General features: G+C 42.1%; 1 protein-coding gene across 3 annotated transcripts in view; it reads left to right on the top strand.

Annotated features, from left to right (window-relative positions):
* Positions 1 to 14,867, top strand: part of babam2 (BRISC and BRCA1 A complex member 2) — a 306,145-nt gene extending 291,278 nt beyond the window's left edge. For all 3 annotated transcript variants that reach the window (XM_068027726.1, XM_068027723.1, XM_068027724.1), the window contains 2 exons: positions 11,134 to 11,287; positions 14,530 to 14,867. In XM_068027726.1, coding sequence (XP_067883827.1) covers positions 11,134 to 11,287; positions 14,530 to 14,593 — 218 coding nt within the window. In that variant the 3' untranslated portion in view covers positions 14,594 to 14,867. The remainder of the gene's footprint in view (positions 1 to 11,133; positions 11,288 to 14,529) is intronic.
* Positions 14,868 to 15,193: the final 326 nt, after the last annotated feature.

The following is a 15,193-nucleotide window of genomic DNA, read 5'->3' as shown; positions in this document are numbered from 1 at the left end:
CCATTTAGGTGAAAAATTCCCTCAAATTCCCTTACTCCTAACCACCTAAATTTTAATTTGTGTCTCCTGGTATTTAAACCTTGTTTGCTGTATTTATGATTTCAGAGCCCTGCATTGAACTTAAATTGTATTGCCAAACTGATGTGCTCCATTAGTCCCTTCTGTAAACTGTGAGGTATGGTCACATTAAATGTGTTGTGGACAACATTGGCAGACATTGATATCATTGAGAACAAATAGTTGTGAGAAACAGTAATATGCTAGACAGTTTAATTACAGGAAAGAATTACCCTGCAGCACTTCAGCAGTAGCTGGCTCCTTCACCTGATTTAAATGCTAGTGAACTTTGATGTTGTCACCAGTGCAATATCTCCCATCATTACTTCTGTGATTGGGAGCTGTTTTCTGTGAGATAACATGCTTGCAGATCTTAAATTGGAGAGAAATGATCAAAGGAACTTTCTGGACAGGATTAAATATGAATGATTTTACTAATTTATGCTGTTTGGTGGGGAGAAAAACATGTAACATATTGCTTTGAGAGTCCTGAATACTCCAAAGTTTCCTTGATTTATTTAGAAGTCTTTAAACATGTATTGTTTCATGAGTCTGTCGAGAACCTACTTGAGTACACTGGACGCTTGTGAGGCTGATTTTAGTTTAAAAACCAGAAGAACTTTTGTTACATTTTTTTAAGTGATTGTTGAAAATGTACTGCTAGGAAATAATGCAGATTAGTAGGACAACTTTTGAGACTTAGAACTTGTTTTCAGTGATGTGCACAAGCTTTATGAACAGGCTTCTCTTGATGGGAAAACTAGCACAATCATGAAAAAGGAGTATAGCTGAATGAAATTTTCAATAATCTGACAAAGAATGCATTTTCCAATATATGAGTTGCATTGTTATTTCTTAGAGAAAAGAATCACCTTACAGTAAAATATTTATATGGATGTAAGGGTATTAAAGGATATGGAGAAATGACAAGGAATTGGGATTAAAAAGGTGGAGCTACCAGGGCAAACAAAACAGGACTACAATCTGAATAGGCTAAATAGCAATTCTGTTTGATATTGCTAGATTTCAGGGAACTAGAACCCTCTTTTAGTATTTATTTAATCCTGTTGCATGGTACAAAAATTGTGTGTAGGTCTAACTTTACTGCCTCCTCAAAGTACAATACGAATATACAAATATCCATACTGACTAGTATGTTTGGCTCTATTTTGATCACAAAAATTGTATTATTTCCCTTTGTTTTGTGAAAACTTCAAGTACACATAAAGACAAAAATAATTCAACGAAATATCTGTATGATTACTGGATGCCTACCTTAGTTTAGAGAAGAGAATTAACAAAAGAGCAAATTCTGATTTTGGATCATGTAGTTTAAAATGATACTGATGTGGGTGATGTTTGGAAATCAAACTGTTGTGGTAAAGATGGATAAAATTGCACATGATCAGAGCTTTGCTTCTTGATTCATATTACTATTTTGCAGTTTTTAAAATTTCCTTTGTTTCTTTTGCTGTACCTTTTAATTTAGAAATCCTTTGTGACTAGATAATAGAATTTGCATGTGCTATGTGAATAGGTATGACTATATGACACTTGGATTTTGGACTTTAAAATAAAGGTCAGTTGAAGCTAATAAAAACAGAAAATGCTGGAAATACTCAGCAGCTCAGGCAGCAATTGAGGCTACTAGTTTATCTAAACTATTGTTTGAAACAAGAAAATATCATTCTAGTCATGCTTGTGTAGAAGTTAGGCCAGACATTGAGAAACTAATTGGGATTTAGTAAACATAAATAACATTTGAATGCAACTGACCACCTTTCCAGTCAAATATGCATTTAACAACTGAAATATGGGGCTAGTACAGTAGCACAGCCTATTGGAGCATTAGCATCCTATGCTACAGAATGCTGTAACATGGATTCATGCTCAAATTCTGCATGCAGCTCCTAGTCTCTGTGATATTGGGCAAGATTTTGCTGTAGCAGGGCATTTAACAACGACTGCCGTTAGCTAGACTTTCCTCCCTTCAGCTCAAAAACTGCCTGCAAAGTTGCTAAGAATTCGAGCTGATAACACTGCAGCAAGGGAAATGGGATTGCAGACCTGAGTAAACAGGCCAACCAACAAGATTTCTGCTTAACCAATGAGATTTAAGGATTGGGAAAAACATGGCAAAAGGTCTGAGAAGCAGGGTGAATTCAATACCAAATCAGATGCAGAAAGATCGGATTAAAAGGGAAAAAGAGACAGAAACGAAAAATAAGGGAAAAAAGTAAAATGCCTATAGTCTCTCTGGAAACTTCAAAACCTGAAGGAATAGGCTTCACAATTACAAGCCCTAAATATCTACGGCGGGCGTGGTTTGTATCTACTGCGTAAGTACAGCAACTTGATGTCATTCAGTGCATGCCCTTGATGAGGTGGACAACAAAATGTTGTTTTCGTGAAGTCAACAGCAGAGCAGAACACCAAGGACAGCAACTTTTGGACATTTACATTTAACTGCACATCTGCTCCTCGACTGATGTTGCTATTTTATTTAATCAAAAATAGCGGTGAGTGTTATTAGACTACCATTATTTTGACAGCAGATTCTGGCTTATGTAATTAATAATGGATAATAAGGAAATGGCTGATGAATTGAACTGATATTTTGCATCGGTCTTCACTATTGAGGATACAAGTAACATCCCAGTATTAGCTGTAAGTCAGGAAATGGAAAGGAGGGAGGAACCCAAGAAAATTACAATCACCAGAGAAGTGGTACTGAACAAATTGTTAGAGCTGCAGGCTGACAAGTCCCCGAGTCCTGATGGACTTCATCCTAGGGTGTTAAAAGAAGCGGCTAGTGAGATAGTTGATGCATTCGTTTTTATTATCCAAAATTCCCTAGATTCGGGGAAGGTTCCTTGAGATTGGAAAATAGCGACTGTAACTCCTTTATTCAAAAAGGGAGGGAGACAGAAAACAGGAAACTACAGGCCAGTAAGCTTAACATCTTAGGGAAAATGTTAGAAGCTATTATTAAAGATGTTGTAGCAGGGCATTTAGAAAAATTCAAGGTAATCAGGCAGAGTCAACATAGTTTTGTGAAAGGGAAATCATGTTTAACCAATTTATTGGAGTTCTTTGAGGGAGTTACATGTGCTGTGGATAATGGGGAACCAGTGGATATATTGTACTTAGATTTCCAGAAGGCATTTGATAAGGTGCCACATCAAAGGTTATTGCAGAAAAAAGCTCATGGTGTAGGGGGTAACATATTGGCATGGATAGAAGATTGGTTAGCTAACAGGAGACAGAGAGTAGGCATAAATGGGTCATTTTCTGGTTGGCAAGATGTAATGAATGGTGTGCCGCAGGGATCTGTGCTGGGGCCTCAACTTTTTGTATACATGACTTTGATGAAGGGTCTGAAGGTATGGTTGCTAAATTTGTTGATGGCACAAAGATGGGTAGGAAAATAGGTTGTGAGGAAGACACAAGAGGGCTACAAAGGGATATAGGTAGGTTAAGTGAGTGGGCAAAGATCTGGCAAATGGAGTATAATTTGGGAAAATGTGAAATTGTCCATTTTGGCCGGAAAAATAAAAAAACATATTATCTAAATGGTGAGAGATTGCACAGCTTTGAGATGCAGAGGTATCTAAGTGACATCGTGCATGAATCGCATTAGGTTAGTATGTAGGTATAGCAAGTAATTAGGAAAGCTGATACGAACATACGAATTAGGAGCAGAAGTCGGCCATTTGGCCCCTCGAGCCTGATCCGTCATTCAATAAGATCATGGCTGATCTGTTTATGTTTCGAATTCGACACTCCCATCTACCCCCATAACCTTTGATTCCCTTGCCGAACAAGAATCTATCTACTTCTGCCTTAAAAATATTCAATGACCCGCCTCCACCACCACCTGAGGCAGAGTTCCAAAGTCACACAACCCTCTGAGAGAAAACGTTTCTCCTCATCTCTGTCCTAAAAGGGTGACCCCTAATGTTAAAACAGTGCCCCCTAGTTCTGGACTTAGACACAAGAGGAAACATTGATTTCCACATCCACCTTGTCAAGACCATTCAGGATTGGAAATACTTCAATCAAGTCTCTCCTCACTCTTCTAAACTCCAGTGAAAACAAGCCCAGTCTGTCCAACCTTTCCTCATAAGACAACCCACTAATTCCAGGTATCAATCTAGTAAACCTCCTCTGAACCGCCTCCAATGTATTTTACATCCTTCCTTAAATAAGGAGACCAAAACTGCACACAGCATTCGAGATGTGGTCTCACCAATGCCCTATATAACAAGCATAACATCCTTACTTTTATTTTCAATTCCTCTCTTAATAAAGGATAGCATTCCATTAGACTTCTTTATTACTTGCTGTACCTTTTTGTGACTCATGCACGAGAACACCTAGATTCCGCTGCACCCCAGAATTCTGCATTCTAATAGAATGTTGTCATTTATTGCAAGGAGACTTGAATACCAAAGTAGGAAGGTTACGCTTCAATTATACAGGGCATTGGTGAGACCACATCTGGAGTACGGTGTATAGTATTGGTCTCCTTATTTAAGGAAGGATGTAAATGCATTGGAAGCAGTTCAGAGAAGGTTTACTAGACTAATACCTGGAATGGGCAGGTTGTCTTATGAGGAAAGGTTGGACAGGCTAGGCTTGTATCTGCTGGAGTTTAGAAGAGTAAAAGGCGACTTGACTGAAACATTTAAGATCCTGAGGGATCTTGACAGGGTGGATGTGGAAAGAATGTTTCTTCTTGTGGGAGAATCTAGAACTAGGTGTCACTGTTTAAAAATAAGGGATCGTCCATTTAAGACAGAGTTGAGGAGAAGTTTTTTCTCTGAGGGTCGTGAGTCTTTGGAACTGTCTTCCTCAAAAGGCAGTGGGAGTAGATTCTTTGAGCATTTTTAAGGCAGAGGTAGATAGATTCTTGATAAGGGGGTGAAGGGTTATCAGGGGTAGGAGGGAATGTGTAGTAATCAATTCAGCCATGAACTTACTGAATGGTGGAGCAGGCTCGAGGGTCCGAGTAGCCTACTCCTGCTCCTAATTCGTAGGTTATCAGTTTTCTCAGTCAGATTCTCTCCCATCTGCTCCCCTGAAGGCATTGACTGCTTACTTGGGTGCACGTTTTGGCACCTTGCTCAAATGCCAGCAGTCCTTATCACAGCACTATTCACGCCACACAAGTGCCAGGCAATGACCATCTCTATCAAGAGAGAATATAACCATCTCCCCTTGACGTTGAACGGAATTACCATCGCCAAATCCATCAACATCCTGGGGGTTAACATTGACCACATACTGGCCTAGCCATATAAATACTGTGGCTACAAGAGGAAGAACATTTTTAAGCAGCAAGTGGTTAGGATTTGGAATGCACTTCCTGAGAGCGTGGTGGACGCAGATTCAATCTGAAAAAGAAGAATGTTCTGGGGTACGAGGAGAAGGCGTGGCACTAGAAAAATTGCTGCTTTGGAATGGCCTCCTTTGTGCTGTGAAGAGCAGGTTAGAGGATGAGAAGTCTGTATCTAGTATCTTCTGACTCCCCAAAGCCTGTCCATCAGCAACAAGGCGCAAGTCAGGATTGTGATGGAATACTCTCCACTTACCTGGTTGAGCATAACTCCAACAACACTCAAGAAGCTCGACACCATCCAGGGCAAAGCAGCTTGATTGGCACCCCATCCACCACTTTAATCATTCACTCCCTCCACCACCGGCACACACTGTGTACCATCTATAAGATGCACTACAGCAACTCACCAAGGCTACGTCGGTAGCACCTTCCTAACCCATGACCTCTACCACCTAGCCGGACAAGGACAGAAGAGGCATGAGAACACCACCATCTGCAAGTTCCCTTCAAGTTAGACACCATCCTGACTTGGAACTATACCGCCATTTCTTTACTGTGTCTAGGTCAAAAACCTGTAACTCCCTTTTTAACAGCACTGTGGGTGTACCCACATCACATGGACTGGAGCGGTTCAAGAAGGTGGCTCATCAACAATTTCTCGAGGGCAATTAGGGAAGGGCAACAAATGTTGCCCTCTGCCAGCAACCACTCACATCCTATGAAAGAATTTTAAAAACTCCCAAAGCCATGACCTCTGCCAGCTAGAAGGACAAGGAGAGGAGGCACATGGAACACTGCAACCTGCAAATTCTCTGCCAAGTCACACACCATCCTGATTTGGAAATATATCACCGTTCCATCATTGTTGTTGGTTCAATATCCTGGAACTCCCTACCTATCAATAGTTCAAGAAGGTGGCTCACCACCAAGGGAATTAGGAACAAAAGAAATATTTTTGCACAGACCAGTGTTTCTGTGATGTATATTGTATGTAAAACAGAAACCAAGGACTACAATATGGGCTATAGAGCCATAGAGTTATACAGCACAGAATCAGGCCCTTCGGCCCATCATGTCCATGCTGGCCATCAAGCAGCTAACTATTCTAGTCCCATTTTCCAGCACTTGGCCTGTAGCCTTGTATGCTATGGCGTTTCAAGTGCTCATCTAAATACTTCCTAAATGTTGTGAGGGTTCCTGCCTCTACCACCTCTTCAGGCAGTGCATTCCAGATTCCAACCACCCTCTGGGTGAAAATATTTTTCCTCAAATCCCTTCTAAACCTCCTTCCCCTTACCTTAAATATATGCCCCCTGGTTATTGATCCCTCCACTAAGGGAAAAAGTTTCTTCCCATCTATCCTATCAATGCCCCTCATAATTTTGTATACCTCAATCATGTCCCCCCTCAGCCCTGCTCTAAGGGAAACAACCCTAGCCTTTTCAGTCTCTCTTCGTAGCTGAAATGCTCCAGCCCAGGCAACATCCTGGTGAATCTCCTCTGCACCCTCTCCAGTGCAATCACATCCTTCCTATAGTGTGCTGCCCAGAACTGTGCACAGTACTCCAGCTGTGGCCTAACTAGCGTTTTATACAGCTCCATCATAACCTCCCTGCTCCTATATTCTCTGCCTCGGCTAATAAAGGCAAGTATCCCATATGTCTTCCTAACCACCTTATCTACCTGTGCTGCTGCCTTCAGTGGTCGATGGACAGGTACACCAAGGTCCCTCTGTACTTCCTAGGGTCCTACCATCCATTATATATTCCCTTGCCTTGTTAGTCCTCCCAAAATGCATCACCTCACTCTTCTCAGGATTAAATTCCATTTGCCACTGCTCCGCCCATCTTACCAGCCCATCTATATCGTCCTGTAATCTAAGGCTTTCCTCCTCACTATTTACGACACCACCAATCTTCGTGTCATCTGCGAACCTACTGATCATACCTCCTATATTCACGTCTAAATCATTAATATATACTACAAACAGCAAGGTTCCCAGCACTGATCCCTGTGGTACATCACAGGCATCCACTCACAAAAACAACCCTCGACCATCACCCTCTGTCTCCTCCCACTAAGCCAATTTTGGATCCATTTTTCCAAATTGCCCTGGATCCCATGGGCTCTTACCTTCTTAACCAATCTCCCATGCGGTACCTTATCAAAAGCCTTACTGAAGTCCATGTAGACTACATCAACTGCTTCACCCTCATCTACACATCTAGTCACAGCCTCGAAAAATTCAATCAAGGTAGTTAGACACGGTTTCCCCTGACAAAGCCATGCTGACTATCCCTGATTAATCCCTGCCTCTCCAAATGGAGATTAATCCTGTCCCTTAGAGCCCCTGCTATCTCCTCCTTTGCCTCACATAACAGCCTGGAATACATCTTGTCTGGGCCTGGGGATTTATCCACTTTTAAGCCCACTAAAACAGCTAATACTTCCTTTCAATGTTAATTTGTTCAAGTATATCGCAATCCCCCTCCCTGATCTCTACACCTACATCTTCCTTCTCCATAGCGAACACAGATGCAAAGTAATTATTTAAAACCACACCTATGTCCTCCGGCTCCACACACAGATTGCCACTTTGGTCCTTAATAGGCCCCATTCTTTCCCCAGTTATCTTCTTGCCCTTAATATACTTATAAATCGCCTTAGGATTTTCCTTTATCTTGCCCGCCAGTGTTTTTTCATGTCCCCTCTTTGCTTTCCTAATTACTTTTTTTAATACCCCTCTGCACTTTCTATACTCCTCTTGTGCCGCTGCTGTTTTCAGCACTCTGAATCTGCCATAAGCCTCTTTTTTTTTTCCTGATCCAATCCTCTATATCCCTTGACATTCAGGGCCTACCCTTCACCTTTACAGGAACATGTTGGCCCTGAACACTCATGGTTTCCTTTTTGAAGAACTCCCACTGGTCTGATCTAGACTTTCCTACAGCTTTCCTTCCCAGCTGCTCCCAGTCCACTTTGGCCAGATCCTGTTTTATCATATTGAAATCGGCCTTCCCCCAATTCAGTACCTTTATTTCCAGCCTGTCTTTGTCCTTTTCCATAACTACCTTAAATCTTAGAGTTATGGTCACTATGCCCGAAATGATCCCCCACTGATACTTCTACCACTTATCCAGCTTCATTCCCTAGGATTAGGTCCAGTACTGCCCCTTCTCTTGTAGGACTTTCTGCGTACTGGCTCAAAAAGCTCTCCTGTGTGCATTTTAAGAATTCCGCCCCCTTTAAGCCTTTTGCACTAAGACTATCCCAGTTGATATTAGGTAAGTTGAAATCCCCGACTATTATTACCCTATTATTTTTACACCTCTCTGAGATTTGCCTACATATCTGCTCCTCTATCTCTCCCTGACTGTTTGGAGGCCTGTAGTACAAGCCCAGCTAAGTGATTGCCCTCTGTTTGTTTTTAGGTTCTACCCATATGGCTTCATTTGAAGAACCTGCTAAGATATCATCCCTCCTTGCTTCAGTAATTAACTCCTTGATCAACAGTGCAATGTCACCTCCTCTTTTATCCCCTCCCCTGTCACGCCTAAAGATTCTATACCCTGGAACATTGAGCTGCTAGGTCTCACAGAATAAGCTTGCCGACATATTTCACTTAAATCCTCACAGATGTTGAAAGGAAGAAATTTTCTTCCTTATCAGTTACAATTTAAATCAAGGCCCAATTGGTACAACATACTATCTTGTTAACTGTAATGCCATGTCCAGGTTTTATTGTAGTTCAATTGCCCACTCACTGAAGGTGGACCTTTCACTGCACTGAACAGGACTCATACCATTAGCTGAGCTTAATCGTGGTTAGAGTAAGAGCTTCTGGCCCCTTCCACACTGTCCTTCCCATCTAATGGAAATCTGCTTCTGAGCAATGATGGGTATCAACAGCAAAAATATAACTTAAGTCCGTGATTTTGCCGTGGCGACGGGGGTCTCGACCACTGGCAAAAACGCCGTCAAGAGCCCCGTGTTGCCTCCTCTGGCGAAGGCCCGCCAAATGGAGTGCCAATTAGGCACTGAAGTGGACAGTGCCAGACCTTCCCCAGGATCAAGGACCCTGACAACAGAAGTCCCGTCAGCTGAGAGCTGTTGGCCAGTCAGAGGCCGGCAGCTCTTTAACCAAGCAGCGTCACTGCAGAAGCAGTGGCTACTGCCGATAGAGCACTCAACCGAGGCCTTGGAACCAGGCCACAGGTAAGTCACAGTTGGAGGGCTTTTGCGGGGTGGGGTTCATGGACGGGGTTGTCGGTCGCAAGGGCAGGGGGTGGTGCTCAGCGGACCTGCCATTTCGCAATTCTGGGTCCCTCGTTAAAAGGCACTTAGTGCCTGAACGAGGGGTACACCTCTCCCCCTCCCCCCTGGAGCTGGCAAGCAACTACACGGGTTTGCTTGGCATGCTCCCCATGAGGCAACAGGCCCAACCGTTGCTGGGCTGATTGCGACAGCGGGGGAATGAGGCCCTTAATTGAGCTTTAATTGCCCACTTAAGGGCCTCAATTGGTGGAGGGGCATGTAGGCCGTTCACAGACCTTCCCGCCCCAGACTTAATTTGGGTGGAGGCAGGAAGGTGGTGGGTTCCTCCAAACCAAAGGCCTGCTTTAGATTAGGAAAAAGAACCCGACCGAACCACAGTGGGCCTGACCCTGACCCAGCCCGAGTTCCCCCGATTTTTCCCCGAGCCCAACCCAACCCAACCCGAACCCGCCACTACACGGCCCGACCCGACCATCCATTTACTTACCTTCCTGACACCGAACCTGCAAGAAACTGCAGCGCATGCGCAAGACGTCATAGTGACGTTACTCATGCACAGCGCAGATTCTATTTCGTCCCGGACTCCCAGCTCAGGTAAGTTTTTTTTTAATACTTGCCAGCAGAGCACTTACCATGTGTGTCCAGCCCGACCCAACCCGAACCTGGTCGTCGGGTCCTGTCAGGTTCGGATCGGGTAGCAGGCCTCTATTCCAAACCCATCGCGAGGAGAGCATAACATTCCCCCAAAAGAGTACAGTGTAGATTTGATTTGCAAGGGTTAATGCTGTATATAAAGGAATGCTTGGCATTCATCTGTTCAACAAGACTGTGATAGGGTTTTCTTTTGTGCAAAGACTTCGCTAGATCAATATCCTGGAATTCGCAACCTAACACCATTGTGGGAGCATCATTACTACGTGGGCTGTAGTGCTTCAAAGAGAAGGCCCATCACGACTTTGGAGTTATGGATTCTGCCTTGCTAGTGTTGCCCACCTCCCAAGAACAACCTTCTTTTAAGTAGCGGTGCATAAATTGATGTGCAACGAGTTAGAAACACAGAACCAAGGAAGGAAATATAGGTATCACTGAAAATGTAGCCTGTGAAATAGTGTTGTGGTAGAGTAGAACTATTTATTCATTTTCTCTTCGGTATGTTTAACACCAGATAACAGGTATATTTGGCTAAGTATTTTTTATTTTAATTCACATTGCATAAAGTATTGAAAGAAAACTCAATGGTTCTGACACAAGCTAGCCACCTAGCAAAGAAAGATTAAATGCAAAATACTGTCCTGCTTTCTTGTCTAGGGGACATGACTCATCCATTATTGTTTGATACAACTGAGCATGAATGATTCAATCCTTATTTCTGTCTGCCTATTTCAGTATGCGTAATGACTGCTTTATTTCCTCTCCCCTTATTTGCAAACCTTCTCACTTTTTTTCCCTTTCACCTGCAGTCGATTTGCCCCTATATTTTCCACGGGATCAACCCACCTTGACGTTCCAGTCAGTGTACCATTTTACCAACAGTGGTCAACTCTATCAACAGATACAGAAATCCTACCCATACAGTCCACGCTGGGATGGCAATGAGATGGCTAAGAGAGCAAAGTAAGTGTCTTTAAAGATTAACAGAGCTTAGATTTATTTTTTGCCATAGGAATCATAGCTCGATTTTCTTTCCTGATTCCTTTGTTTGAGCATTGATTATTGTTACACGATTCAGTCATTTCCCCCCCCTCAAAATAATATAAGAATATTAGCTCAACTACTCTCCACAAAGATAAATCGTTGGAGAAAGCAAGCAGGTGGGCAAGTCCATAATGTGCACTCAGCTGCAATGCAATATCCTCAGTATGTGTTTGTGAAGGTTAAGTGGTTTTCATCTACATTCAGGAAGCAGATGGAGTTCCAGGATAGTGAGAAATGGGTTTAGAAACTTCACTACCAGACTTCTGTCAATGAAGGCTAGCTAGCAAAAGTAGAACATCTATAGGCACTGTGTTAAAGAACCATTCCATTTAATCCGAGGTATGCTTTTAACCTTGTATTCCCATTATTAACTTTGTTAGGACATCATAATATTTCTGCAACAAAATCATAAATATAAGGAAGTCATTTTTATGGGTATACCTTGAATTTAGTTATTTTTGCTGTGTAATTTTTGCATTTCTCATCCAGTGTTGTCTTTATATATCTGCTAATTTCTTCTTTATATTACAAGAGAAATTAAATCCATTTTAGAAATATCTTTGTACTTGCCATTAGTTACCCTCAGATTATACAATATTTTTCATTGTAATCACAATGCAAACTAATTTGTCTTATACGTGAAAGTAAGCACTAAGAACCAATTCTTTTTTTCTTTGGCCTCCTTGTCTCGAGAGACAATGGGTAAGCGCCTAGAGGTGGTCAGTGGAGCAGCACCTGGAGTGGCTATAAAGGCCAATTCTATAGTGACAGACTCTTCCACAGACGCTGCAGATAAAATTAGTTGTCGGGGCTGTTACACAGTTGGCTCTCTCCTTGCACTTCTGTCTTTTTTCCTGCCAACTGCTAAGTCTCTTCCACTCGCCACTCTTTAGCCCCGCCTTTATGGCTGTCAGCCAGCTCTGGCGATCACTGGCAACCGACTCCCACGACTTCTGGTCAATGTCACAGGACTTCATGTCCCATTTGCAGACATCTTTAAAGCAGAGTCATGGACGGACGGTGGGTCTGATATCAGTGACAAGCTCGCTGTACAATGCGTCCTTGGGGATTCTGCCATCTTCCATGCGACTCACATAGCCAAGCCATCTCAGACGCCACTGGCTCAGTAGGGTGTATATGCTGAGGATGTTGGCCGCCTCGAGGACTTCTGCATTGAAGATACGGTCCTGCCACCTAATGCCAAGGATTCTTCGGAGGCAGCGAAGATGGAATGAGTTGAAACGCTGCTCTTGGCTGACATACGTTGTCCAGGCCTCACTGCCGCAGAGCAAGGTACTGAGGACACAGGCTTGAAACACTCGGACTTTTGTGTTGCGTGTCAGTGCGCCATTTTTCCACACCCTCTTGGCCAGTCTGGACATAGCAGCGGATGCCTTTCCCATGAGCTTGTTGATTTCTGCATCGAGAGACAGGTTACTGGTGATAGTTGAGCCTTGGTAGGTGAACTCTTGAACCACTTCCAGAGCGTGGTTGCCGATATTGATGGATGGAGCATTTCTGACGTCCTGTCCCATGATGTTCATTTTCTTGAGGCTGATGGTTCAGCCAAATTCATTGCAGGCAGTCGCAATCCTGTCGATGAGTCTCTGCAGACACTCTTCTTTGTGGGATGTTAATGCAGTATCGTCAGCAAAGAGGAGTTCCCTGATGAGGACTTTCCGTACTTTGGTCTTCGCTGTAAGACGGACAAGGTTGAACAACCTGCCATCTGTTCTTGTTTGGAGGATAATTCTTTCTTCTGAAGACCAATACTCTCAACATAAACATTCCCATATTTAATAAATCCATCAAAAATCATGAAAATTAAGTCTCTAATCTTACAGCAGAGATTTAATTTTCCAGATACATAAAGACTTACCCTTTTGGCTCTCCAAACTTGTCTCAGGTCAATGAGTGGTTCCAGTTGGTTATTAACGTTCTTTGTAGAACAGACTAGTATAATCACAGATATTTGAGGACGAACTTGACATTGCTGTGTACTCAGATTGGTGATTCTGACAAGCTAGGGGATCCAAAATGGCAGCCGTCCATAAAATTCAGTAAATTACATTAAATAGCCATTTTTTTCTATAAAAAGGATAAGATGCTGCATTATGTCAGCACTTTGTCCTTTCATGACCATGGCTCAAACTGAGGTAATGAAAGTCTGCTGGTTCTAAGTGAACACATTTTTTCCTTTTCTCCCCCACACACACGTTATCATCTGGGAGTGGGGAGGAACAGAACTATTTCCGTGGAAATTGTCCTTGGATGAATAACCTAGAGCTGTTCTTTAACAAGATGGGAGGAAGCATGAATCCATGACATTTGTGTCTTGTATTCTTGGCCATCTGTTTTTCTGTATTTGAAATCTGGAGAGAGGGATTAATTATTTTTGTATTTCTTTATCCTTTTTTTGTTTTCTATGTCTCCCTGGGTGGTTCCCTGACTAAGGTGGCCATTTGCCAGGCTTGTGACAGAATCACTCTTGAGTTAGATGTTATAAGATGTGCAAGAAAGGCCCAAGATAACTTTCCCCTACTCTGCATTCATGACATAATGACGGCTATGATCAGAATCTTATCACGTGGGGTATATTAGATGCTGCTTTGCAGCAGAAGTTCCTCCTGATGATAATTTTAGTGAAAAATTCAGTGAGTATGTGGATTTTGGTAAAATTATTGCCAGGAAGAGTTTCTTCCCCCATCCAAACATATTAAATGTATTGGGCACAAATTTGATTTATGTACTAATATGCTATACCATGGAATGTCAGGATGAGTGTTTGTAACTGTGATTTCACCGTAGAAGGAGTTAATCTCTGCAGGGTCATCACTGGGTAGAAAGTATGTCTTCTGACAAGAGAAGGAAAAAATTGCAGATCTACTCACATATGCCTCTTCGCATGTGGTTACAGAATAGCAATGGCAGAGGCAGAGGCCTGGGCTAGTTCGATCTAAGAGGGAAAACCTAAAAAAGGGGAAATTCTTATGAGAAAATGTTAATTTTCAGTTTTGCAGAAAATTTTGAGAGTTTTGAAAAATATATATGCATGTATATAGTAAACTACAGAGACCGTTCAGTCATCAGAGTTAAAAGTCTTTCCTATTTCCTTGTGCTCTTCATTTCTAACCATTGCTCCCTCTTTTTTTATTCATTAGGGTTTATTTCAAAACCTATGTTCCTCAGTTCCAGGAGGCAGCTTTCGCGAATGGGAAGTTGTAGTTGACACCAGATTCCAGAAGGAAGCCAATCAGACAGATGCATTTGTTTATTTGAGGAAGTCCTTTGCATTTTTTTCATTCTTCCTCCTGTGTGCTGAAGTATAACTGTAAGGACATTGAAGTGTGCCTATACTATCCTGTATAAATGAAGTTCTTTTCTTAAGTTGTTCAGTGAACATAAGCCAATTCAAAACTATATTGCAAGTAACATGAAATGTTTGAATGGATGAGAAAAATGTTCCAAATTAATAAATACTCCTGTTGGAAAGCTTGAATGGTCTGTGCTAGTGTTAAAATGGCAATGTGTAATTATCTTTTTCTTCCCTACCCTCCCCCCACATTTTGGAATTCATTTCTTTAAAAAAATGAATTCTATTCTACTATAGTGAGAGATATTGATGCTCAGCAATCAATATTAAGCAATCCCAAGTTAAATACAACATGAATTGGATGCAGAGTAAGGTTCCCTGTAATATGCCTTTACACAGTTCTTTAGCCTTATCCTTAGACCAAACCTCAAATTTTCCCATATCCTCTACCAGGCATATTTAAGGCTTCTCTGAATAACACTGGCAGTTTAGTACTAATTTATGCAGAATAA

The sequence above is a fragment of the Heterodontus francisci genome, chromosome 3 (assembly GCF_036365525.1).
Source record: "Heterodontus francisci isolate sHetFra1 chromosome 3, sHetFra1.hap1, whole genome shotgun sequence".
Classification (NCBI taxonomy): Eukaryota; Metazoa; Chordata; class Chondrichthyes; order Heterodontiformes; family Heterodontidae; genus Heterodontus; species Heterodontus francisci.
The sequence above is the reverse complement of the archived record's forward strand: the minus strand, read 5'-3'. Positions and strand labels throughout refer to the sequence as shown.